This window comes from Melanostigma gelatinosum, assembly GCF_949748355.1.
Source record: "Melanostigma gelatinosum genome assembly, chromosome: 16".
Taxonomy (NCBI): Eukaryota; Metazoa; Chordata; class Actinopteri; order Perciformes; family Zoarcidae; genus Melanostigma; species Melanostigma gelatinosum.
Window position 1 is genome coordinate 13,335,545 of NC_136649.1, and position 25,922 is coordinate 13,361,466.

The following is a 25,922-nucleotide window of genomic DNA, read 5'->3' on the forward strand; positions in this document are numbered from 1 at the left end:
CCTGTCACTTCATTACCCAGCATGCTCGCTGCCTCCTGCCCCTAGCCCGCAAGGGTGAAACCAGACTCCGAGGCTTTCAGCTCCTCTCTCCCTCCGTCTTTCTCTCACATGCACATGGCTACTGTCATGAGTGCACTGACCAGACATGTGGCATTCAAGCACACATTTTGTGTTCAGTATTTATAGTTGTTTTGAAGTTATATATATATGTGCGGAAACATGTGATTTCTAAATAGACCACGTACGAAAATCAAGTGTGGACAGAAGGTGAAAAGAACGAAATAAAGAAAGAAGAGGAACAAGAAGGAGCAGGGGAAAGAAAAGAAGGAGTAGAAAAAGAATAAAGAAGACCCAACTTGCACAACCTCATTACATCTAAAGGAGAGCTGGTGCTTTGCATCCACCCCCACTCTTTTCTTATGAGCAAGAGAAGGAACGCTGCAGGGCAAATTGTCCCAAACGCTAATGGCTTCTGACTGTTCCCTGGCAACTCTGCCATTCTAACCTGTGTGGATGTGCACTCTGAAAAAAATAGGGAAAGCAAAAAAAAGAAAAAAGTGCAAGGCAGAGCAGGGGAAAGCGTCCCATCATCTGGCCATGTGACACAGATGGGGGTTGGCTATTAGGAGGCAGCCGAAAGGCCTAGGGGAGCCGAGGTGCTGGAGTGTAGCCCCAGGCACTTTTGGAAAAGCAGCGCCCTTGGAGACGGAAAAAAGACAGCCCCCCCCCTCTCTCTCCCACTCTCCCCCCAGTCTCTGTCTGTCTTCCCTCGCTCTTTCCTCCTCTCTCATTCTCCCTCAGCCACTATATCAATATCTTGAGCTAAAGTGCTTGCCACGAAAGTTTGTGCCTATTTTCATACGCACAGAAACCGAGAAGGTGTAATCAGGCGAGATGGAAGACAATGACCAGATGCAATGAGGGCGAGAGAAGTGAAAGAAAACACTGACAAACAAACAAGCACAAGTCCAAGAGCACATTTCGCTCACATACATTCCCGCTCTAATCACCAGTGTGGTTATTAAAAATGCATTCAGATACATCTCCCTGAGAGTAAATTGGTCTCAGGGCCGAGCTCATTAAGGGGTTGGGGAAGGACTGTAAACACACTGAAACTCTGCTTATCTAATGTTGGCACATTCAGGGTCGCTTCAGGATTTCCTGCACAAAGAACTGGTTCAGCACAAAGTGTCCTACAGTGTCTGCTGAGACTAAGGGGGACGTCATGGGAGTCCTAATGACTCTAGAGATCATGCTTCATGTCTAGGAGGCACCCTGGCCCTAAGGGAGCCTCTGAGGTTGAGTCGGCCCTGGAAGCATTATGGAAATGGCCGCAAGTAACACATATCGTAGCACTATCAGTACGCCCTCCCTTTGCTGCTCCCACCATTCCGATATACCCATGCATGAATGAATAATGACTTGTCAATAGTTGGATAATGTTCAAACCCAGTCATGGTTAGTTATCAAATAACACTCCAGACTTATTGGTCCCTGTACTGTTAATACAGCTCCTGAAAAGCCTCCAGACAAGCTTCACATGTTGTGTGAATTATTCCAAAGGCTGCGCAGTGATTTTGCACTGGGAGGCCCCGGCATTTGTTTCAGGGTAATGAAGCAAAGAGTGTAGAGGCAGTGGCTTATAGAAGCTGTGGTTAAAGTGACTAATTACAACAGACCCCCCACAACCCCTGTCAGCCCAAACTAGTCAGCCATGTTCACCCGAGCTCAACCAAATGAGGAGAAGAGAGAAACTCATGAGGGGAGTCAGAAGGAGAGAGGAGTAGCCGGAGAACAGAAGCTAGGTTTCTTGGAGCAGGAGCTCCTTTGGCCTATACCTTCGCACACCATAGTGACCTTCCAAACCTCCCTCCAACACCCTTCTATTAAACCACCTTTAGCCCTGCAGGCTTGGCCGCAGAGAATGAAGAGAAAAGAAGAGGGGGATTTAGAGCCTCCCTTTTCCCTCTTTTTTTCTCCTCAACTTTTCAGCCAACATAAGCGGCGTTTAGCACATTCAGTCCCCCAAATGGCAGCGAATGAGAGTAGCAGTGGGGGCTCCTCTTTTGTCCGTCTGGTTACCCCTTTTATTTACTATGGATTTACGAAGGGGTCTTTGCCGGCTCTGGGACCACATGCTCTTGACGCACACACAATCTCTCTCCCATACACAAATACACAAACACGTAGAGGCTCTATTCACACTAGTGGAATGGCCGGGCCCTCTGTTGCTCTGTGCCGACTGGGGATTACGGGTCCTCTGGCTATAACGGCATGCTAGCAATATGCTTCGCACTTTAACACAGACGAGTGCTAACGAGTAGAAGGTAATCCCTTTAATGATAAAACACACACTCGAGCGTCCAATTTCTAACAGCAAGCGACCCATCGTGTGCGTTTGTGTGTCCTTGTGTGACCACACGCCATATGGTTTACTGCGCTCATTCAGATCCATACAGTAGATGAGGGCTCTAGACGGAACTGTTTTAGTGCGGCTGCACCACTGCAGCCAGTGTTTTACGCTGATTATTTCCTGATCTGTGCTTAAACAAGCAGCAGCCCCTTGCACTGGACCATAAAACAACAGCTTAGTAAACAGCAAGCATGCTGACAAATTGGTAGCGCTCAGGCCGGAGTCATTAACAGCCCTAAAACCTGTCAGAGCAATTACAACAAACTCTCTCCTTCAGCAAGTCTCCCTGCCAAACTCAGATTTTACTGCCCCCGTCTTACCGCCAGGACACCGGCTAAAGGTGAAGGAGAGCGGACTAGCACGTTCCCCTCTGTCCTCAAACAGCCGTGACGCCCGGCAGGAATGAGAACAAACCTCCATCTCAAACACAGCTGTATCTGCATCCTGAGTGCAACGACTGAGTGGTTCCTTTTGCATGAGAAGTAATGCGTAGTTGTCTCCCCCCAAAAACACATCATTAAGTGTTCCCTTAAATGAAGTGGAATAAGAGCTTCTAATTAGATGGGTTTTTTTCTATGTGTGGGGAAGCGAGGCAGTCAGGCAGTAAGAAAGGCAGGGAGGGAAGGAAGGAGGGAGGTGGTGGGGGGTAGTTGCTCAACAACTCCTGTACCTCCCTTCTCCGCCCCTTCTCTAAGCCCCCTAAACCTGCCATCATGCAGATATCTCTCTGTCATCCCTGGAATGCTGGAGATAACTATCACCTCTCCACCGATACAAGGCCTCTCTCCTCGCACAGGCACAGCGTTGACCCCACTGTGCACATCCCTACCACGGGGGGCAAGGTTGAAGTGGACGGAGCAGAGAGAAAGAGAGGGGAGGGGTGGAGGTAAAACTTGTTTTTCACAGCCAGTTAAGGCTATTTTACCTTTTAATACAAAATAAGGGCTGAAGCAAAGCCACCCTCCCCTTTCAGCTTCTCCTCCCCTGGAGTCAAAGAAGAGTGCTTCGTCCAGAAGGGAGATAGAGGAAGGGGGGCAGGCTGCCTGGTTACTGCCTTTTCTCCAGAGTCACCGGCTGCCTAGAACTCACTTGATCTTTTCATAAGATTATCATCTGCCAAACCCCTAAAAAAATCTGGGTTTATAAAGTATGCGCCTTATCCAAGGCTTTATGCTGAGCTAATTATTGGTGTGATTAACCTTCTACCTACAACAACAACTGTCTTAATACATCAGAAACTGGGACTTTTAGGGTTGCACAATGACTGCTTATGCCTTCTGGGATCTTGAAATGTTTTCCCCGTACATATTTAAATATGGCTATATGAACACACAGGAAAGTGCTACTTTTACACAGATGTGGAGGTTGTATGTCAGCTGAGACAAGAGTCTGCCGTCTAAAGGGGGCTTTATTTAAGGAGCAAAAAAGACCCAAAGAAAGGAGATGGAATAAAGATGTATAAAAGAAAGGAGGCAGGCTGTTGCAGATGTCAGGACCCAATTTGCATGAATGGCAAAGGGCTAAATTGCAGGGGACGGGGTAGCTACCCTCCACCCCCTCACCCCACTCTTTTTGGGGGAACTAAAAGGGAGCTGTGATGCCCATGACTGCTCCTCACTCAGCAGACAGGGATCAGTGGCTAATGAAGGGCTTTGGGTCTCCACCAGACATTTCACACTCTCTGCCTCCCTGACAACTCCACCCCGCTTCCCCCTGCCCTCCAACACCACCGCTGCTCGTCCCTTAAATTCAAAATGGAATGGGGCTAATTGGTCTCGCAGGTAATCGCGGTTCATCCCTTGTTTCTTAATAAACAAATGTACAAACCTGCCAAGGCACCTGTCCAAACCTTGTGTCTGTCTACACAGACGTTGCCTCATCCCTAACCTAATATGTACAATGGAGCTATTTTTGATCTAAATGGTTAAAATTGCACATATTGAAGCTACTCCCTCTATAATTTATGATTGATGAGAACAGGGCCATGTGCCCACAGAGAAGCATTCTTTAATCCTAAGGTTTGATGCAGCATCAAATATTAAAGAATAGGTATTTCCCAAAAGCAAGCGGGGCTATTTTGAATTGAAACAAGTATGATCATTAGTAAAACAAGCTACGTCCACACTTTTTGCTTTGTAAAAAATGTCTAAGTTGCTCTACTTTGGAATGATAATGTAGTGAAAGCAGGGAATAAAGAGACGAGACGGAGCAAAAGAAAACAAAGAGCTGGAGAGCATGCAAACACATCATATGGATCCATCTGCTAGTGAAGAAATGGCTTTGCAATCCCCGCTAGGAACTATTGCATATCAAAATCTCCTACCTAAACCACCAGAAAGAGCAGCTGTGTGCTGGTTGCCAGTTTAAACAAAGTGCGGTTTTGTGATTCAGAACAGCTGACACTGTTTGAGGCAAAGTATGACAACAGCATCAGCAGTGATTCTCTACCCTCAATTAGAATTCAAAACCAAACTCCCCATTTTTTATACTGAGAGGAGGACGACTTGGATTTATTGCAGACATCTTTGCCACACCTGCTGGACAGTGGCATCAAAGTAGAGTTTAGGAGAGATGGGGGTTTCTGCACAGAGCTGGGGGGGGGGGGGGGGTTGGTAGAGTAAATGGATTAAAAGGTTTATAAATCAACAAGTCAACCATCAGATTGTAGCCTCTGCTCAGCAGTCCTCTCATCAGCCAAATGCCATGAAGTTTTTTTTCCTCCCCGCTCCCTTTTTTTTTCACACAAATGTCCTGGAGGCAGGGAACAAAGCGAGCAGAACTGATTACTGTGGTGCTGCCCCGCTCCGCCAGTCTAAACTCTGTTTGGCTTCCTAATGAGCTCACTAAAAACCCAATTCATCACCCATAACCCCTTCTCGACCTGCCTTGAAATCCCCCATTATGAGGGAGTCAAGGACAGTCCGTTTACAGACTTTGGGCTGGGGTCAAGGGCTGCGAAGGGTGGATGGCACCGGTCGTGGCAACAGCGTGGCCGAGGTTATTGGGACACAAGGATACTCCCCATGTGGCTTGACTGTCCCCCCCAATATCTAAATGTGTTCACCATACGCCATTCACTTCCATCCACCCGATCCTCTCCTTTGATTGTCACCCTCCATTGAGTTTATACATGACATGTATATTATTTTTGACTATTTGAGCATTGTGTGTTGTTTTTCTACACACTACGCCAACTTCCCCCGTCCCTTATGCCCTCTCTTTGTACAACACCAGCGGTGTCCCAGTCTGAGCGGAGGAATGTCCGGCTTGACGGCTGCAGCAGCGGGAATGTCCCGTTCCAGTCAGCATTCGCACCAGAGATTTCGAGTTTAATACCCCTTCGTACCATCCCCGCAAAGACAGGAATTTGGTGGGAAGGGAATGTAGCAGGATTGGGGGGGGGGCTTGGGGTGGATGAGAGAGTAGAATACAGTTAGTCTATTAAGGATGGGGCAAGGGAAGAGGGAAAGTGTGAAAAAAGGAAGAATATTGAAGGTAGATGACAAACAGCTGAGGAGGTAAATGGAATGGGAAAAAGGGAAGAAAAATGTTGATGAGGTGGTAGAAGATAGAAACTGGGTGTTGGTTGGAAGGGGAGGTGAGGAACGGAGAGGTGGAGGAGGAGGATGGCAGCGGGTTGGGGTAAACTCCCACAGTTCCTCATTACATGGAGCTAAAATGATCCTCCTGACACCTGAGCTGTAACCAGGAGATTACAGAATTGATGAATCCTTGGTTTGAAATACAGCTGTTTTATTCTGCTTTAGTAATTAATTCTTTTTCCGATAGCGTATTGATTAAGCGTAGCCCCTGATGAAGTTCAAACTGAGAGAGATCCCTCCGGGGCTTTGGCTTGCCCTACTCCGGAGAGTCAATGAAAACTTCCTCCCTCCACCTGCATCTCTCTCCCTCTGTCCGTCAGCGCAGTTTACCCTCATAAATTAGTCAGATCTATGAGGAGTGAGGATCCGGCTTCGCGAACACTTGCTTTGTCTGCCCTCTTGCTGATGCAAATCTGTTACTTTCATACTGTACACAAATACAATGCCGTTATTGAGAAGTCCATGTAACCCAACCCACCAAAACATTCATCTGAAGAGGTTTTTTTTCCCCCGGACATACTGACTGAGATACACATGTACTCTGAGATACAGCTCTTTCACCTAGCAGCCGATTCTTTCGCTTCCTTCTCCCTCCCCCCTCGCTCTCATTTTCACCCTAACAGGGAATCATGGCATACACAACGAGAGCGTCTCCTTTCACGAAACTACTCTTTCATTTCTTTTTATCGCTGCGTTTTTCCATACAGCTATGAGTGAGAGACTGATCAACAGAGGGTAGAGCGGGTCTCTCCGGGGAGCCAACTAGCAGAGAAATCAGATACAGCTTTAAAAGAGAGTCAGATGCTCATGTCTTGTCAAGACCCCTCACCTACCGGCTCCTTTACAAGTCAATAACCAGGGCCAAGTGTCCTCCACTGGGCCTCGGCACACATTCACGTCTTTCTATAGGAAACAGAGGCGGGGCGAGCCCACAGCTCTGGATTCCATGGTGTTATACCCTTAAATGCCACATACGATATTATGATAAGAAATGTTGTATTTCTGCTATGAACATGAGGAAATATATTTACACATCCTAGCGGGCTGGGACACTACATTTATCCCCAATATTCAACTCATCTGACATTCCTCTGATACATTGTGACATATAATTGGTGACCCCACGAGGACAGGAAAGCCAGTTAAAAGCCTTTTTCAATGTTGAGAACAAATGAAAGCGTGAATGAATTATGAAGGGAGAAGGGAAAAATATAATTAGAAGGTGGAAGTAGTGCTTAATACATTTACTTGAGACTATTTCCTTTCGTTAATGGGGCCGCAGCGTGCAGAGAGAGGGTTTTGACGAGGCTAGTATTGACTGTCCGCCGTGCTCCTTAAGGTAAATCCAGCAGGTCATTTCATTAAGGCCCAATTCCATGGCACTAATTTTGATTTTAGGGGCTTGACAGCTGTTGGCAGTGGATATTGCTATGGCAGGAATAGTGAGAGAGGAGCCTATTACTGCTGTAAAAAGAAAATACAAATTGCAAAGCCTTGGTTCAAATTGCTGCCACACTGCCAGTCCAAAATGTGTATTCTGTCACATTCCTCGACCTCACCTTTCCATCAGCTGCGTGACAAGGGAGAGTAGAAATACACAGAAATCTATTAATAATGGAATAAGGGTACAATTTAAAAACAAATGCATGTGCATATACGGCTCAAAAGTGACCACAGACTTGATTCAACGCCTCTGTAACACAATGACTGATGGTTCAACAGTTTCACAAAGTTATGGTTGCATTCCAATATGGTGATATTTGTTTTCCTGGCCACTCTATGCAATTTTTTGTTTGCTTTTCATTTTCCCAATGACACATTACCAATCCTCCCTCATCTAACATGGGCACTGTCGGCTGGTCTGGCAGTGAGATGGACCTGACTCACAATGCGAGCTCCTAATCGCCTCGCAAGTTGATATGCAGCATTAAAGTTCCAGAAGGAAGGGTGGGGGGGGGGGGGGAAAGCTGTTCCTCTGATGCTATTAATTAGCAGTGCTCCATAGCTCTCAGCTTTTTGAAGTTCTCCATCTCCTTTTGTTTCACCCTCTCTTTTTTTTTGTGCGGCCTTCGTTATTGACTTTTCAATTTTCCCCTCCCATCCACCCCTGCACTAGCTTTAGCACCAGCGCTTCTGCAGTGGTACCCAGCCCAACAATACCCCCAAGCCTACTCTCCGAGACGCTGGCTGGGGAGCCCGGAGAGCTGGGCCAGCCCTACAGCTCCCACCAGCCCACCGCTCACTCCCCATGAGACCAAAATCAAAGAGAGAGGCCCTTAAAATATAACCATGGGTATAATGAGGGTGCTCCAAAGAACAATAAGCATATACACCAAAGGAGAAAGGAGAGTAGGAGTACAAAAGAAAAAGAGAGTAAACTATAGGAATGTTGGCCTGAAAGTGTTCTTGAGAAGTGCACAACAGAGGGTGGATGAGGAAAGAAAAAACAGAATGATACCGTGTTTTGGGAGAAAGGGCAAAGGGCCACAGCCAGTGGTGATGGTAGCCAGGGCCACGCATCTATCCGACCACGTATCTGAACCCAAAACAACAAGGGGGTCTGCCGCATGCCTCTAGAGCCGAAGGGAGCCAAAGGGAGCACGACTAATTTCTGCACAACAATAGGCCTGGATGGGCGCCCACACAATGGCAGGTGCTTTGAATAACAGCAGGGCCCTTGCAGCAGGGTTCTTCTCCTCTCTCACTCCGAGGGCTTGGGCTCTGGCTTGTGTAACCTTTCATTTTCAACCGGGCTTCCTTTTGACTCATAAAGGATGAAAATGATCTCATGGGGGTGGGGTGGGGGGGGGGTGGGTGTAAAGGAGTAGGAGACGGCCAGGCCTGTGAGGCACAGTTCGTATCGAGTCTGTCTGTGTTTTCTGTGCATGTTATCAGCCTGTCTGTCCATCCTTTTCTCTTTTTTGTTTTCTTTGTCAATCTTTACATTTACCGCGTCTCTTTCTTGCTCTCTTTTGCTCGTCTCTCTCTAACCCCATTGTTTTTTCCCATCGGCTGTTGGTCTGTTGTGTTGTTATTATCTGTTTGTTGTGCTGCTGCTGGGCTGTCCTGTAGGCCACGATGCAATGGTAAAGGCAGTTTTCCCCCCACCTTAAGAGCATTCTTTCCGGGGTCACAAGGTCAGGCTTCACAGATGTCTCCTGCAGACACTCAGTTGTCTAAGGACTGCATCCCTGGGAGTAAGCATTCGTACAAAACAATGCAGCTTTCCCCCCCTCACTTTGGAAAATGTTAAATGTTTTTTCTTTTTTTTGTCTTGCCTTTTTCCCCCCCCAACCTCTGTTTCATTGTTTTATTGTATTGAATGAAGCTATGGAATGAGTGCAATCTTTCCACGGTGGAGTTTTTTTGTGTTTAGATAATGAAAGCAAGCACCGGTTATCACAAGATAGTGGTATTTTCTGTCTGCTTTCATTCTTTTAAACACTCCCGTCTCCCTTAAGTTTCCTGCAATTGTTCTAATGGGGCCTTAGTCATCCTTGCCTGATAGCGGAGGGAAAGATGCTTTAAAAGCTCTTTTTCTTCTCTCAGCGTGTGTTGCCAGGAGAGAAAAAATTAAAACATGTAGTAACTGTCCTGAAACCCACACTGAGAGACAGATACAAGACGCCCTTGAGTAAGCGGGGCAGAGGCCAAACAAAGAGCGACCCTCAATGAACAGAAAGACAATATTTGAACGAGAACATCTCTGTGTTGCCTCAAAAATTGTACCGAAGAGAATTCCTGTGCCAAATGGCTTTCATTAAAAAGAAATCAGCTTCTGCTCTGTTAGGGGGCGGAGCGTGACACTGGTAAAAACAAGAAGAGGAGATTGCAGCATTTAACATGCAAGTTCTGCCTCAGAACATGGAAAAGTGTGTAATTGGAACAACATTTTAAAAAACCCAGGCATCGAGCTACCCCTGAATATCTTACTCCTTTTCATCTCGCGTTCCCTTTCTCCTTTTTTCCTCTTCCTTCGTTTGATATGGTGTTTGCTTGCTTCCCCCTCCAAACATCTTCTCTGTATTCTGCAAATTGATAACCCTCTAAATGAATTATGGTAAATGCATAATGAAGGTTTTCTCAGCTTCAGCCCTGCAGCCAGCCAGGATGGAGCGTCTCGTTTGGCATGTTTGATTCGTTTTGTTGCGCATTTAGCCCCAGTGTTCCTTCAGAGTGTTCACTGCTTGGGGCATGTAAATAAGAAATTATCCTTGCTGACTAACATGGCTAATACCTCCTCTGGGGTAATCAAAAATTATTAGATGCTTGCTTCCAACAAACATTAGGGCTCATGGCACTAACTACTGTCAAATTGCTCACCTCCGCCCGCTCCCCAATAGCCATAAAATGGGTGAACAAAAGTGATCAGGTGTGGAAAAAGCACTCTAGCTACATGGAAACTGAGAGACCGCGGGACTTCCATTATGCCTAAAAAAGCAGCCCTTGGCTTTAAGAGTCATTAAAGCATGTACTAGAGTGGGAATCAGACTAGAAAATGAGCTTATCTTGCATAATGCCCTCAAAAGCTTTGCATAAACGTGAAAGATGTGCGCGTGAAAATCAGCGGCAGAGAGGAAGAACTCGGATTGTAACACACTTCCTTTATCATCCTCCCACTCTCTTGGACGGCATGGTTAAAGCACTACCTGTAGGGTATAACTGCACCGCTCAGTTCCAAATACGCCTCAGTGTGTAAACCCGGGTATACACAAGAGAAAACCACACAGCAAGTGAACAAGCTATAGCTGGCCTTGCTAAGCCACTCGACTCAACCGCGTGCTGTCTTTTGGGAGGGACCTTCGCTGTGATGTGGGGTTCGGATATTAGTGGGAGGAGAATTGGGAGGGTGGGGGTGGTGGAGGAGATTAAAGGGCCAAGGGAGGCAGAAGAAAGGCAAGAAAGTAAAAGAGCACAAGGCCCATTGGTCAAACACAAAGGGGGAGAGAAGGAAAGGACATTTGAAGTCAGTGTTAAACTCTAAATAAGCACACCTTAAACGGGCCTGTGTAAGCTGGCAGTCAGGGTTTTTGGACTTTCCCTGCAGGTGTGCCTTTGACAGACTTGGCCTCCATAACCTCTCTCTGATCTAGAATGGGGCCCCGGGTTGGACACAGAAAAAAAAAACGGTGGCATCTTGCTGCCTCTGCCTCCCATTCTACATCTAATACATTCACACACGCATGCTTACACTCTCTGTAAACACACACACACACACACACTGCCAGACAAGGGGAAAACAAATCTGGTGAGGACTAGAGCAATTGGATTATCACCTCTTAAGGGTGACTTCTTGGCTGACCCCCTTCAGGCTAGCCTGCTGAAACAAGACAGAACATTTCCTGGGAAAACACTCTCCCTTTAAAGAACTGAAGCACCTTCATCCCTGTGAAAATACAGCGGCGGCAGCATTAATGGACGCGGAAATGCCCTTTGGGGCATGCGCTCAAATCCCTTTTAGCCATATTACATCAGACCCCTGTGCAGACCTCATCATCACCACGTGCACTGGAGTAATCAGCAAAGGAACACGGGTGTGTAAACCCACTGTATAATGAACTGATACAACAGCACGGCACTCTGCCTTTGTTTTATGTCCCAGCCTTTGGGTAAAAGAGAGGGAAGGTGACTCCCCTCCTTTCACTGTAGTTCATTCAATCATGATTACTTCGCTGCAACACATTTCTCTTTCTGCTTTTTAATTCTGCTCAACTCAATCTCAGATAAGCTGGTCTTCATCTACTTCTCTGAGAAAGAGAAGAAAACAAAGAGAGAGAGAGAAAAAAAATGTCTCCCCCAAGCTTTCCCTTAATGGCGCAAAACAGACAGACATTCTCCTCAGCTGCTGTCAGAATAATCTGGGTAATTTTTTCCCTCTGTTCTCCAAACATTAGTTTGCACATTAGGCAGACCCAGTTAATGCGCCTTTCCTGCTCTGTAGGACCCAGTTCCTGGCCGGGTCGCGCTATGGGGCCTGCTCATGATTATGGACCAGGGGGACCAGGCCCGAATCAGAGCCGAGGGAGAGGAGAGAGCGGGAAAGAGAGGAGTGGAAGGAAGGAGACGATAAGAGGAGAAAGCTTGAGCTACAGTGCGGCTGGAGTGGTGGGGATGTTGTGGGTTGAAGACCATGTTACTGGAAGTGGAGCTGACTCTAGTGGCAGCCCGCATCCTTTAACAGTTCCTTCGCTTTTGCTCTTTTCATGTGTGTTTTGTTTTGTTTTCTTCTCGTGATCTATAGACTCAGAACGCAACACAGGGTCAGGAGAAACACAGAGAGACATAAAAAAAAGGGAGAGAAGAGAGCGGAAAGGAGGAAGGAAGGAGGGAGCTGAGGGAGCTGATCATTCTCTTTAATCACATTTTGGATGAGGGCCAGGTAGTCTGCGGTACTGAGAGCGAGACAGAGAGGGATGAGAGAGGAGCGGAGTGTGAGGGAAACGGCGAGAGAGGGAGGGAGGGAGGGGGGGGGGAGGTGGGAGAAAGAAAGGTAGAGAGAGATGGAGGAATAAATGGAAAGAGAGGGAGGGAGAGGATGAGAAAGGGACTTATGGAGAGAGGGAGAGAGGGGATGAGTCTGAGAGCAGAACCCCTTGAAACAGCTTGAAGTGCAGCAGCGCTTAAGCAAGAGTGCACATGTGCCCACTAATTCTACGTCTATGTGTACGCAGGGGAGAGTGACAGCCGTTCCCGTAAATGCCTGTGAATGCTGAATCCAGCAAGAATCTGGTGTTAGGGCAGAGGCAGGGAGAGATCCATTTTAAAACTATGTGCATTAACTGTACTTTTCCCCATAGATTAAGCACTCCACATGAATAATTTAGCCTCTCTTATGCTAATGGTATCATGAAAGTATCCCCTCCGTACCGTGTTTTCTCCCCCTCCGCAGCAACTCTTCTCGGCTTTCAACAATGGCCCTGCCCCTTCCCAACAAACCATCAGGCAGACACACTGCACTGTTTTCACAACAGACACCTGACTAACATGGGCCCGACGTGTAGCGACAAGGCTACCATTGCACACGGTAGCTTGTTGAGAAACGCTGGCGCATCGTTGCCCTCATTAAGCAGGTATATCTTTTAGATTGTTTTCCTGCTTAAGTGAAGTTTACTTGCTGCCACTAATGGCGAGATGCTGCAAGTTATGGGTCGAATGGCTGCACTTGGTGTAATGTTTATGTGATGGCTGTTGCCATTGGGCTGGTTTTTTAAGTGGCTGCCGAGGCAGACACTTTCTGCTTCGCTGTGGTTCTATGTGTTTTCTTTCGGGAGGGGAAGTGGACATATCCTGTGTGTTTATGTGTTTCTTTGGCCCCTTTTTTTTTTTTTCCTTCTTTTTTAGTTTAGCCTCTGCAATCACACACTGAAATATACCCAAGCACATATTTACAACACATCCACTCCCTTGTTGCTTCAGCATTGTGTTGTGGTGAGGTGGGGGCGCTGTGTAAAAATGATCAGTGCTCCAACAGCTGGGAGTGAGAGCCATGAAACAGCAGGGCTTGGTTCTGCTTTATTGTTTATCTGTTGTTTATGGGCCAGTGTTCAGCTTTAATTACTACACTAAATTAAACTCTAACAGGCACTTAGAGGGAACCAGCTAACATACACACACACACACACACACACACACACACACAAAACTACATATATTTTCTATACACCTCGCTGATCACTGAGCATAGGCTACTAAAACACAACAAGGCCTCCATCTCGCGTGTATCACAGACTCTGCTGATCTTTCGGTTGTGGTTAAACTTTTTTTCCCTCATCCCTCATTTTTGGGTATTTTTGAGCCCCAAGTTTAAATAAAAAAGGAAAGCCAAAGGTCTGGAAAATGCCAGATTCAAAAGGCCTTCTTCATGCTGGGACTCTCTGGGCAGACACGAGGAGTCGTGTCCCCACCAGGAATGACCCCCCTCTGGTGAGCTCAACCACAAAGACCTTGCTGAGTGGGGCCCCTGGCCAGGGCCAAGGGAGCTCACCACACTCGCCACGTGTACACACACCCGCACACACACACACACACAAATGTACCACAATACCATCAAGCGCAGCATGCTCCCTTGGAGCCGAACACTCAAGCTCTCCCTCTCTTCCTCCCTTCCTCTCTGCCTCTCCCCATCTCTCTGGGGAGTCTGTCTATCCACGGAGCGTGGGGATTGTTAAATTGCTGAGAAAATGTACAAAATGCTTTCTCCTCTCTTCTGTTGAGCCTTCTCCATCCTGGTACAGAAAGCCCCTTTTGCTCACCACTCAAGATGTCAACGTGGATTTTGGTCTTCATGCATAGCTAATAATTGCAAGTGTGGACTGGAGCTGAGGCATGCACACACACACACACACACACACACACACACACAGCAAGAGGGGAAAAACATTACCTACCGTACTGAATCAGTGTTTTGGATATACAGTTCATGACCTATCGGGCATTTGACTCTACTGTGTTTGGTGTGGGCACACATGCAGAGTATTTCATCAGCTGCTCCATCACACTTTGGGTGTTTCAACATATTAAGAACACCTGCTTGGAAACGAATGCTATATTAAGGCACGTACATTCATCAAGTTTAGCTCCCTGCATCTGATATCTCTTGATGTTTCTAGATAAGCTTGGAGGAGTTCCAAAGGACTGTTAATCAAAATGATGTGCAAGCAGAGCCAATGAAGTTATTGTGCGTTGCCTTCTTAACCTTCTCCCAAAAACCGCGGATATTTGTTTATCTAGCGAGAACATAGGGAGTCAGTCTGTAAGAGTGAGTAAGTGAGAGTGCAGAATTTGCCCTGAGGGTGATCATTCATATTTTCTTTTTTCGGAGGGAAATTCTGAGAAAAAGGGAGGAAAAAAAAAAAGGTCTGGTAAGAGCAGGGGGTGGGGAGAGGTTACAGATCTGAGTATCGTACTGAAACCTTTTTCATATGTGTCAGAACCTTAACTGGCAATCTTTACTCACAGCTATGAGCATGCTTCACCTTGGTTTACGGCTCGACAATAAATGATTCCACACATATTTGCGCACTTGTTACATTGTTTTTTGGCACAGGTTCAGAGCAATGCTCAACGCTGAGATACAAGACGGAGATTTGCGGAAGTTAACTGTGTTCACAGCAACCATCCCGAGTCCTGTATGCAGAGATTATACCGCACTAAAAAGGGAAAGGACGACACAAGTTACAACTTTCTACTCTTCGAAACGTTTTACTTTCAGAACACGTTGTCACTGGGAGACACGCTTGACGGAGTCACACATTCGACACAGGGACGCTGACATTTTTTCCACGCCACAGGCGCACATGCCACACACCTTTCAAGAGGGAAGATGACGGAAGAAAGTTGTTGTTTTGAAGCAAAAAAAAAGTAGTGTGGGTCTCACGCACTCTCCCCCCCCCCCCCCCCCCCCTCCTATATCTCACTGGCTCCCATCTTATTCTGTCTTCCTCAACTGATCCACATCGTCACCCCTTTTAACAGGGGCCAAGCCGTTAAAGACCCCATTACTGAAGTGAAGCACACATTTCACATTTTCTCTGTGGACATGAGAGTGTGGACTACAGATTTTATGTGGAAATGTATCGGGATAGGAGGCGAGTTCATGCGTGGAGTGGAGTGGAGGAGAGGAGGGGGAAGAGGTGGAAGAGGTTGTGTAGGGAAGGCTGTGTCAGAATGGAAGGGCCAGAGTCGGGAGTCAGCGAGCGCTTCAAGCGTTAACGTAATTGCAAGAATGTGAAAAATGAGGCGGCGGGGCTCCCGAGCGGAGCGAAAGGTCAGAGCATGCCTCACACAAAACAACTGGCTGGAGGACGGCCTCATTAGACCATTAAATCAGCTGCCCTCTCTCTCGCTCTCTCTCGCTTTTTTCTTTCTCCCTTTTTCTCGCTCTGCATACTTTTTTATTCCTTCTCTACTCTTTCACCTCTTAACTTCAGTGTTTCTTGCATCGCTTTCTTGTAAATCTCTGCGCCTATCACAAACTGCTTACTTTGCTTGTTCTGTGAAAGATCTAGCATGGAGCACTCTTCAGTGGAGGTCAGGCCGTGGCTCTGATCTAGTCCAGGCCTATCTTGGCCCCGTGTGCGGTGCTGTACCGTAACTGTCTTTGGCCCGTATTGATCCGCTGTTACTGGATACGGTGGGGAGAGGAGTCGATAAGTGCTCTGTGGATTACAGGTCACTTGTACTTATGTGTGTAAGATAATCAATAGGCAGTGCATTTCTTTCTCTCACCCCCCCCCCCCCTTTCTCTCTGTTGTTCCTACAGTCTTCATCTCCCATGCTACTTGCAATTGCAAAGATGAGTGCAACAACTGCTCTCTGTTGTCTGACCTGCAATCATACAGGGTTTTTAGGTAATACTATTATTTCCACATCACAAAATCCAACACCTGATTTGCTGCAATTTCTCTCTTTCTTTCTTCTTCTCTCTCTCTCTCCAACTGTTCATTTTTGCTCTTCTCACCATGGAGGGAGCGAGCAAAATGGGGAATTATCATCATCAGGATTATTTAAGTGTCATATTATTGTATTATTTCTTCATCATGCTAATACTGTCAAACAGGCACTTCCTGTTGCTTAGCCACGGCCGAGCTATCATCAACTAGCCTGTGATCCAACTCGTCCTGACACAGCCAGCCACAGAGGTCTGCTGCAGGTCTGTGGTCAGTAATGGTCCAACTGCTGTTTCTGTCTGAAGAGGAGAAAATGATTTCAAACGGCGCCACCACAGACACAAATCCCATCGATACATTTGATCGTTCATCGACAAAACGATAGCTCCGAACGAGACGCGGCAAGCGGCTTCAATGTGTGAGCGAGCTGTCGTAAGTGTGCAGCGGAGTGTTTGAGCATGTTTGTGTGTGTAGAGGGTGTGATGAAATTTCATGCAAAACCGTGGACACTGCCAGAGGGCACACACGGATAAAGAAAGAGACACACAATAACACACACACACACACACACACACACACACACACACACACACACACTCTCTCTCTGCCGCCAGTGAAAGGAGATCTTGGTGCATTCAAAACAGGGAGAAGGCAAACAAAAAAAGGAAAGGCCAAGAGCTCATCATCTGTTGTCGTAGTACAGGCAGCAGTTGCATTTTATCAACAATGTTAACCTCAAAATGTACTGATGCTCATCCTCACCTCTAAATTCAACTACCAGCATACGCTTTGGATAATTTACACGTCAAATTTGATATAGACAGTGACAAAAACACAAGGCAGATAGCTGTGACTTGCACGAGCTATCTGTAATAATTTCAAACACATTAGTTTTGAAATGCATTATTACTGTTTGGCAGGTCGTGTACTGGATAACAGAAGGGTCACTGACACATAATTAGGGGCTGTTGTGTGAGCAAAGTTAATATGATTTAAATCCAAGCAAGAACTGGCAGAAACACAGTATTAATCACCAGCTTTTGTTCAGCTCTCTAAAATAGCAACATGTTGGAAAGCCCTTTATCAGGTTGGTGCATTACAGTGGCTGTTGCTCGCACTTGCGCGTGAGTGGAACAGTGGATAAGCGTGTTCATTTTTAGGTGTGACTTCGTGTTTACATGGACGCCAGTCAAAAAGCGGGATAATCCAATATGCAAAAGGAGGGACTGGGACATATGCGTATAGAGAAATGTGCCATCTATTCACTATAGATCTCACACTAGACAGGGTTAAAGTGAAGTGTTGGCAACTCTACCCATGCATGATGATTAATATGAACCGCATGGACCTGTGCACGTATCTATGTCTGGTTATGTGTTAGTGCTTGTGTGCACAAGTCTACGCGTGTATAAATGTGTGTGTGTGTGTGTGTGTGTGTGTGTGTGTGCGTGTGCATTTCTGTGCTGGCTCACCTTGTTCGCTGCTGTTGTCACCGCTCTGTGAAGCGTGTCCCCCGCTGGAGGGCCCCGGTGTGCCGGCTGAGTGTGTGGAGGTGGCGTCATCATGGTCTCTCCAGGAAGCTGGGTTCTGAGGTTTGAAAGGAGAGAAAAGGGAGCGTGGGATCCATCCATCCATCCGTGCATCCATCCACATTCCCGGTCCAAACCGCAAACCAGGAGCAGAGAGAGCAGGAAGAGGGGAGGAGGGGGAGGAGGGAGAGAGGGAGAGAGAGAGAGAGAGACCATATGAGTATGCTGGAAAAGTGAGTGACATCTGTAAGAGTCTACAGGCACTGTGAAGGTCCTTGGCCTGCTTACATTGTCCGGGCGAGGCAAAGAGCCCCGTTGCCTTATTTCCCTGCCAGCAGACAATCAAGGATGCCACTAAAATCACAGATGAATAGAAAGAAACGAAAGCACTAAAGCAGCTGGCAATAAGTCATACCACTGTTATCAAAGTGTTTCATTAATGCATGAGAGCAAAGCGAAGCTCTGTTAATGTGCCATTTGATTTTGAACGTTGCAAGTGGAGCACTTGTGAGTAATTGTCCAAACACATATGGCCGAGCCCGGTGGAGTTCGTTTACACCATAACCAATTGAGACTTCCGCGTCAAGTGAGAAATATAGAGGTAAAAAGTCCAAACACACCACAGCCGCCATTAATCATTACCACTGTCAGAAATGAAAATAAGATATGACAGTGATTCTCTTGCTAATCTGCCAAAAATGTGCACACGCCCACACCGAGATGCACGCACGAGGCTCGCAGAACTACACTTACGAACACATGCTCATGACATAATAGAGCAAGACGTATAAACACACGCGCACACTCGCTTACTTTTATATATACAAACACATGCTGCAAAAAAAAAAAAAAGTGTTAAATCTCTGCTGGCTAACTTCAAAGAAAAGTCCATAAACAAACGCATGGCTTTTAAGGCGTCTTTTCTTTGTTCCTTCCCTCCATCCACAACTCATTTTCTCTCCTCCTCCTCCTCCTCCTCCTCTCTTTCCTGGTCATTCCCACTGCCCTGTCGGTGCACACAGGGAAACGGGATTTTCTACTGTACAGGAAAGGCTTTATCAGCGCCACATGAAGGCAGGCTGGAGGTGGAATTTCCTCTGCCATTCAGGCGATAGAGGGACAGACTGATCACGTCATTTACGACACACACCCGCGCGCACGGGCTCAATCAAATACACACTCCAAACTGTCTCCCACACAGAGTTGATGCAGCAAAAACAACCCCAGCTAGTCTTTCCCAATTTAATCTGTCACCTGAACACGATGACAAAATGTTGGCGAGCGTAAGCCCAACGTTGTCTGGGGCCCCGAGAGAAGCGCCCCTTGAGCAGAGCCCAAGGCAAACAAACACAGGGCTGCACCAAGGCTTGCCACAAACCTCAACCCACTTCTCAGCTCCCGCTGTGTTTTCTCTCTCTCCCTCAAACACACATAAACACAGATACATACATACAAAAGCAGAGGGGGAAAATGTACACGCCACCAAATATTCCAAGAAAGAGACCGTTTTTTTTTTTTTTTACCATTTTGTCTAACTTCAGTTCCTTTTCCCTCAGCTCCCGCCAGAGAGGAGCCTGCCCGCCTGCTTTGGTGCCCCAGTCAGAGTGAGCTGTACTGGTGGAGGACAGACAGAACAGCGCCTGGAGACTCGCGGGAGGTTTGCAGGGAAACGGAGGATACAAGACAAGCGGCTGCCGAGCTTCCCTTGGGTGTGCGGTCCTGATGTGCCGCTGCTTGTTCTGCCGCGGCGGCAAGGCTTCTGCTACGCCTGTGAGCAAGGCTCTTTTATCTGCTACGTTTTTTTTGTTGGGGGGGAGAAGGAGGGCTGTTTTCTCAAACAGCTCGGAGCTGAAAACAGCAGACAGAAACACACAAGGTCCTTCAGACCCTCCGCTCCACTCGAGGCGCTCTCAGCGTCAGCTGTTCACCGGATGGCAATCAGATAAAGAGCTTGGAGATTTGCTCAGAAGAGGGTTACGAAGAAAGGGCGAACAATGGCCCATGCGTGGGTTTGAGACCTCCAGACTGAGCGAAGACAAAGTGTCCCTGCTCTGAGAGGGCCGGATGATTGTCATGTGTTCACTCTATGGGCCACTGATCAACACATGGTGTGTACTTCATGGGAACGAGGGCTGTTGTCTGTTATTCTCAACACAGCATATGCTGAGTAAAATCACTAATGTGGGAATAGCCCATCAACCCCTCTGTCTACTTTTGTCTGGGAAGGAGGTGAAAGTCCCACACTCCCACAGTGCATCATGTATTTAGGTATACTGGGCTCGGTGCGCTCCGAAACGGGCTGTTGTTGTTCCAAGAGAAGAAAATGACTGGGTTCTACTTGCCCACAATGAGACACGCTGCCAGCGAGATACGAGACAGACCTGGAAAAACTGTGCTCGCTGCTCTCACACACGCTCGCGCTCTCTCTCTCTCTCAAACACTTGCCAGCTATTGCCACGGCACGGTTTTAATGCAACAGCCGAATCGATAGGACTTAATTTAGCTGTCATTGCAGAGTAATATGTCATTTTTAATGGCGCTAGCACTAAATTAAATTCAAAGACACCTCAGCTAATGGTGTAAAAGGGAATGATATTTTTTGCTGTGATTTGCTACCCTGTGGGTTTAATAGGCTTGTATTCAGGGATGGAGATTAGGCTTTGTTAGTTTCAGACCTCAGCACTTTGTATGACCAAATAATAATAATAATAATAATACAGTGGATACTACGCCTATAGTGCATATATACGCAGTAGATATCTTTAATGAAGCACCCTCTCCTTCTTTTAATACCTGTAAGGCACCTCTCATTCATAACCCTATCCGCAAAACAAGACAACAAATATCACAACAAAAGCGTTAACTTTCCACAACACAACAAGGCGACAAAAGCAACAGCCTTTCCTCCCCATGAATAATTTAGTGGGCCTCCCCGAGCTAAGGAGGGTGCATCAACAGACACCGCACCGCGCAACACAAACACACACAACCATTTTGTCACAACCCTCGTGGGTCTGATAAAGTTCAAACAAGTTGAAAAAAAAAAAGAAAAAAAAAAGAATCATGTCACCCAAACAGTCTCCTTCAACCTACACAAGAAGTCCTCCGAAAAGAAAATAGAGGAAGAAGCAAAAAATAAAAGAAGGCCTCTAGCCCATGTGACTGTTCCCTGAAGCCGGGCATAATTAGGAGTCAAACATGGTTCACTCCATGCTCTTCACTAATTGTGTTAAAGAGCAGTGTTGCCGGGAGGAGGACGCCAGCAAGCAAACGCACATACATACATGTGCAGGCAGGAACGCACACACACACACACACAATGAGAGTAGATAGAGAGGAAGATACAAAAGAAGCGTGGTCTCTAGGGACAGCCTTTTCTATTTGCTGGGGTTAGCAACTGGCAGCTGATAATACAAGTTGTAATTAATATAAAAGCAGGAGACAATATGGGGAGGAAGGCTTGTAGTGGAGCCAGGCCACAGGAGAGCGGGAGAATGCTGCTGCCGCCTCCTCAGCTCCCGTCCCCTGTTTCTCATTTACAAACACCTGCCTGGCGCAATCTCACTTCCCGCCCTGCACTCTGCCTACATCCCTAGGAATTTCAAATAAAATTGATTTAGCGGAATCATTGAATTTTCCTCAAATTCCCCTGGAACCCGCAAGAAAGGGAAGAAATCTGTTGGTGTAGTAGCAGCAGCGCGAGGTGAGCCTCGCCTAGTGTGTGCTTGTGTACGTGTGTTGCAATGACACTTGCAAAGGGCAGCTACAGGAATCCTGTGCTGAATATGTACAGAATCGCTGACACACCAGAAACACACAGAGGGCCGTAAATCCAGAAGCCACAGCATAATGCTACACAGCATACACACAGAAAAACACACATTTCTGTTGGGTTGAGCATGTAATTATACACAGCCTCGTTGGAAAAGTGTAGGTGCACCTCTATTGAACAACCGGGTATTTACAACACCCTCAATTATCAAGAGGATAAAAAGTCCTAAATATAGCAGCTAATAATTCACAGGAACATGTTTGAAGAGAAACCTGGGATTGAGTGATTGTGTTTATGCAGCAAAACGTTCTCTGAGGCAAAAACAACCTTTTCCCCTGTAGTGAACAGCACATGAACACACATCAAAAGGACAATTCCATAGTGTGAAATGGCATGAATATAAAACGCACAAGTCACTATGGATAGTTCCACTTTTGAGTTATTCCTTGTAACAAATACCCCTAAAATATGAGCGTATGAATACACACTCGGTGGCCACTTTACTAGGTACACCTGTAGAATCGAATGTAATCCAATACCGCTGTTCTGCCACAACATCCAATATTATGATGCCAATAATTCTCGGTTTGTTTTGTTGACCTGAATATTATTATCTTTAATTATTATCTTTGTAAATGTAGAATCCATGGCCGAACTATGAGTGACTGTGTGTACATTAACTGTGTGTTGCATTTCAATACAAGTCAACACACAGGCCTCTGTATCCGAAAATGATCCGGAAAATAACGCAGCAGCAGTTTTCTTTATTGCAGTCATTTACAGCACGCATGCAGTTAAAGGAAGGGGAGTGTGGGAGATGCAACAAGTGAGCCTCGCCTCTCTCTCTCGCCCTCTCCAGCCGCGGTAGCGATGATTAGATATGCCTGCCAACAGGGCCCTGCCTCTGAGCACTAATCAAATAGGAAATGTTAAGGCCAGACATCCCACCATCACAAAACAATTGTGTGGAACAGACAGAGCGCTCCAAGTCAACGCTGCACTGTTTTCACGAGAAGGGGAGGGAGAGAGATCCAAACGCGGCCGGTCCCCGAGGAGAACAAAGCTAGTTGAATTAGAACACCTCCAAAACTGAGAAATTCCACGGTTCAGCAGGTCCGCTCGGCCCGAGGGCTCTCTGTCCACAGGCGGAGAGGCTGTGTACGTGCTGCACCGCGCTCTACAGAGACACTACAGAAACAGGACAGTATGCCGAGCACCCGTCTCCGCTGATATACACTGTAAATCACTGCATGGGCACAAGATGAATTATCGCTAGTACTTGACCAAGTCTGTGACGTCACCATGTCTGACCAATTGGTGTACAGCGCTCAGAGTCTGGACCAGAAAATCAAATGTAAACAGAGAAAGCTTCTTCCCCCCCCCCCCTTTCCAGCCATGCAGGGAGAAGATAAGCTACACCATATAACCTCTATGGGAACTACCATCACTCCCCGAGGAAAGCGCACCAAAACAAAGCGCATGAGGCCGGCAAATCCTACACAGTTTCCCTCTAACAAATCTGAAACTATGCAGAAAATCAAAGAAGCGTAATGCATATGCATGGAAATGAAAAGCCTTCTGCTAAAATGTAAGCTTGACTTGAGAAGGGGCACAATAGCACGAGAAGACACAAAGGCTAATTCATTAGAACAGATAATATTCAGACACTGTTAATTCTATTTGCCTCCCTAATTGGATGTAGCACAGAAGAGACAGAAATGTTATTCATCAATTAAAAGACAAGAGAGCGAACCATTGACAAGCGCACACACACTGCATCAACCGTTTACAAATATACACTGCTCTGGATTTTTATTCTCCCCCCTCACCCTTCATGTGTAATACAATATCTTTTTTTTCCTCTTTCTTTTAATTGGGATGGGTTGATCTGAGGAGGGGCGATGAGTTAGGAAGCCTTGGGTGGGCGACATGGTTCAGATAGTCACCGCAAGCGAATAAGGGAAATCAACAGTGTCAGCAAGGCCTCATCCCGCGCTCTCACTATACCATAATCCAATCATCTCTAAGACAATGCTGCATACAAGTGTGAATAAATCGGTGCTTATTATGCTCTGCTGTCAGGTATGAAGAGGAGAGAGGAGGGAAACAGAAAGAGGTAAAAAAAAAGGAAGTAAACACACACACACACACACACGCGAACAAACAAGCTCAACATGCTGCCTCCTTCCCAGTGAAGAGCCTCATCATCTCCAGAAAAACCAACTTTCACCAAATGAGATGTAGCCCGGGGCTATATATTAAAAATGCATGTCAAAGCAAAGAAAAATGGACGTGAGAGATTCTAACTAAATAAATTAGCATATCTAACGATCAAACCGCCTTTTCCTCCCTCCATGAGAAGCGAGGACAGAAATGAATTATAAAATAGAGCCAAATACAAATGAATAAATAAATCAAGACAAGAAGGACATTGCTTTCCATCCAGCGGCACAGTTTTGCAGCCAAATGCATTTTTGTGCATTGTTTCCAATATTGTAAACACATTATAGGCATGAAAGAGCTGGACCCCTTTCAATTAGATATGGAAATGACTGCTGAGGGAGTTAACTTTATAAGGCTTTCAGCATCATGACCGCAACAGTTTCACTTTTTGCAAATATTTCCACTGCAGCCTCATGACTGCATGCTCTCACACAGTGTAAAGAAATAAGGCACTGTCTTGTTCATGAAGAAATAACTATTAGCTGGAGAGTGTATATGTTTCCATAACATGTACTCAGCCATTATTAAAATCACTCTCAGCTCAGACAGAGCTCTAAAAGCAAACTAGAAGAAGAAGAAGACGAAAAAAACCTCTTCTGCTTTTGTCAACTTCAGCCCAGCAGTGTAATAAAAAGTTCACGGGTGCCACAGAAGTTAAATAAATCCCTCAAAAGTTAAATACCTAATGAGGTGGTCAGTCCAAATGGCTCCAAGATAAATGGCTTGTCATGCAACCTTCTTTGTTTATTACTGCTCCTGATTTGCTTTATTGGCATATGTAATTTTCTAATTATCAAAATATTTCTCACAAGTGGACTGATGACAAAGCTGGTGTCTGAGCACTGGAGGCACCATTGGAAATTGGCTTGAGTATCAACCATCTGCCATGAAACTAAACAGGCTAGTTTATCTAATCTCTACAATATAAACAACAGCATGCCTCATTTCTACACTTGTGTTGGAGGAGCACAATATTGCCGTTTTGACCGTTTCTCAAACCAACATCGGCATCTTCGGTCTAATAGCGTTTTAATTCACCTTGTGCGGTTGCGCTGCGCTGCGTGGCCATGTACACGCGACGGGCTTTCAGAGGGAATCCACCGCTATTAGGCCTATAGCCAGACCCAACAGATGTAGCGCTCTGACTTTGCATAACACTTAAATCTGCTTTAATTCCTAATAGGCTTGGCCTTGTGCTGCACAGATATTAACTAGTCACTTACTCGCAACAGCTCGCTCTTTTTTTTTTTTTTCTACACCAAAACATCAGCTTCATCACAGGCATGCAAGACGCAGCAATTCACAAATATGAACTCAATAACACACCGTCAACTCAATCCATATTGCGCGGGGGGGGGGGGGGGGGGCTGTGATTATTACACCGAAAATGCACGATTTAAACAAGGTAATCGATCTTCAAATTTAAAGCCACTGTACTTCAGGTGCATATAATTGAATTCAGCATTATGGAGCCTCCAGCCATAAAAGGGGGGAGAAGAGGAGAAAGCCGCTGCAGAGCAAACCGCACGGCAATCAATACGAAACAATTAAACACATTAACATCAACAGCAATGGAAGGCCTCCAGACGAACCATCAGATGCCTTGTGAACTTGACATTGATGGTAAGCCTTGAGCTCTGAGATCTATTTCAATAGGCTACCACTTTCTCCACCTCTGCAGCAAAATCCACAGCTTTACGCAGAGGCCATATCCAGCTCCCACAGCCCCAAATATAAAGCCCTTTTCTTTTTAAATATTGGCCTAAAGCTACAGCTTACCGCTGATACCCTGCTTTAACATTAAACCTGCGTAACAGATAATTGCTTCACGTTTTTTTTTTTTTTTTTCCAACTCTCCAGAATGCACGGCAGCGATTTGCACACGCGCACACGCAACCACTAATGCACTAGCGCGCGCACATACACCCACACAAACCACGAGCACGGACGCATTATGCACACATGACTGCCCCTAATCAAAAGACTAAAACAATA

The 25,922-nt window shown here is 46.2% G+C and overlaps 1 protein-coding gene across 4 annotated transcripts in view; it reads right to left on the reverse strand.

The window, feature by feature from the left end:
* Positions 1-25,922, reverse strand: part of meis2a (Meis homeobox 2a) — a 79,314-nt gene that overhangs the window by 48,622 nt on the left and 4,770 nt on the right. For all 4 annotated transcript variants that reach the window (XM_079287066.1, XM_079287064.1, XM_079287065.1 and 1 more), the window contains exon 7: positions 17,876-17,990. In XM_079287066.1, the coding sequence (XP_079143192.1) occupies positions 17,876-17,990 (115 nt within the window). The remainder of the gene's footprint in view (positions 1-17,875; positions 17,991-25,922) is intronic.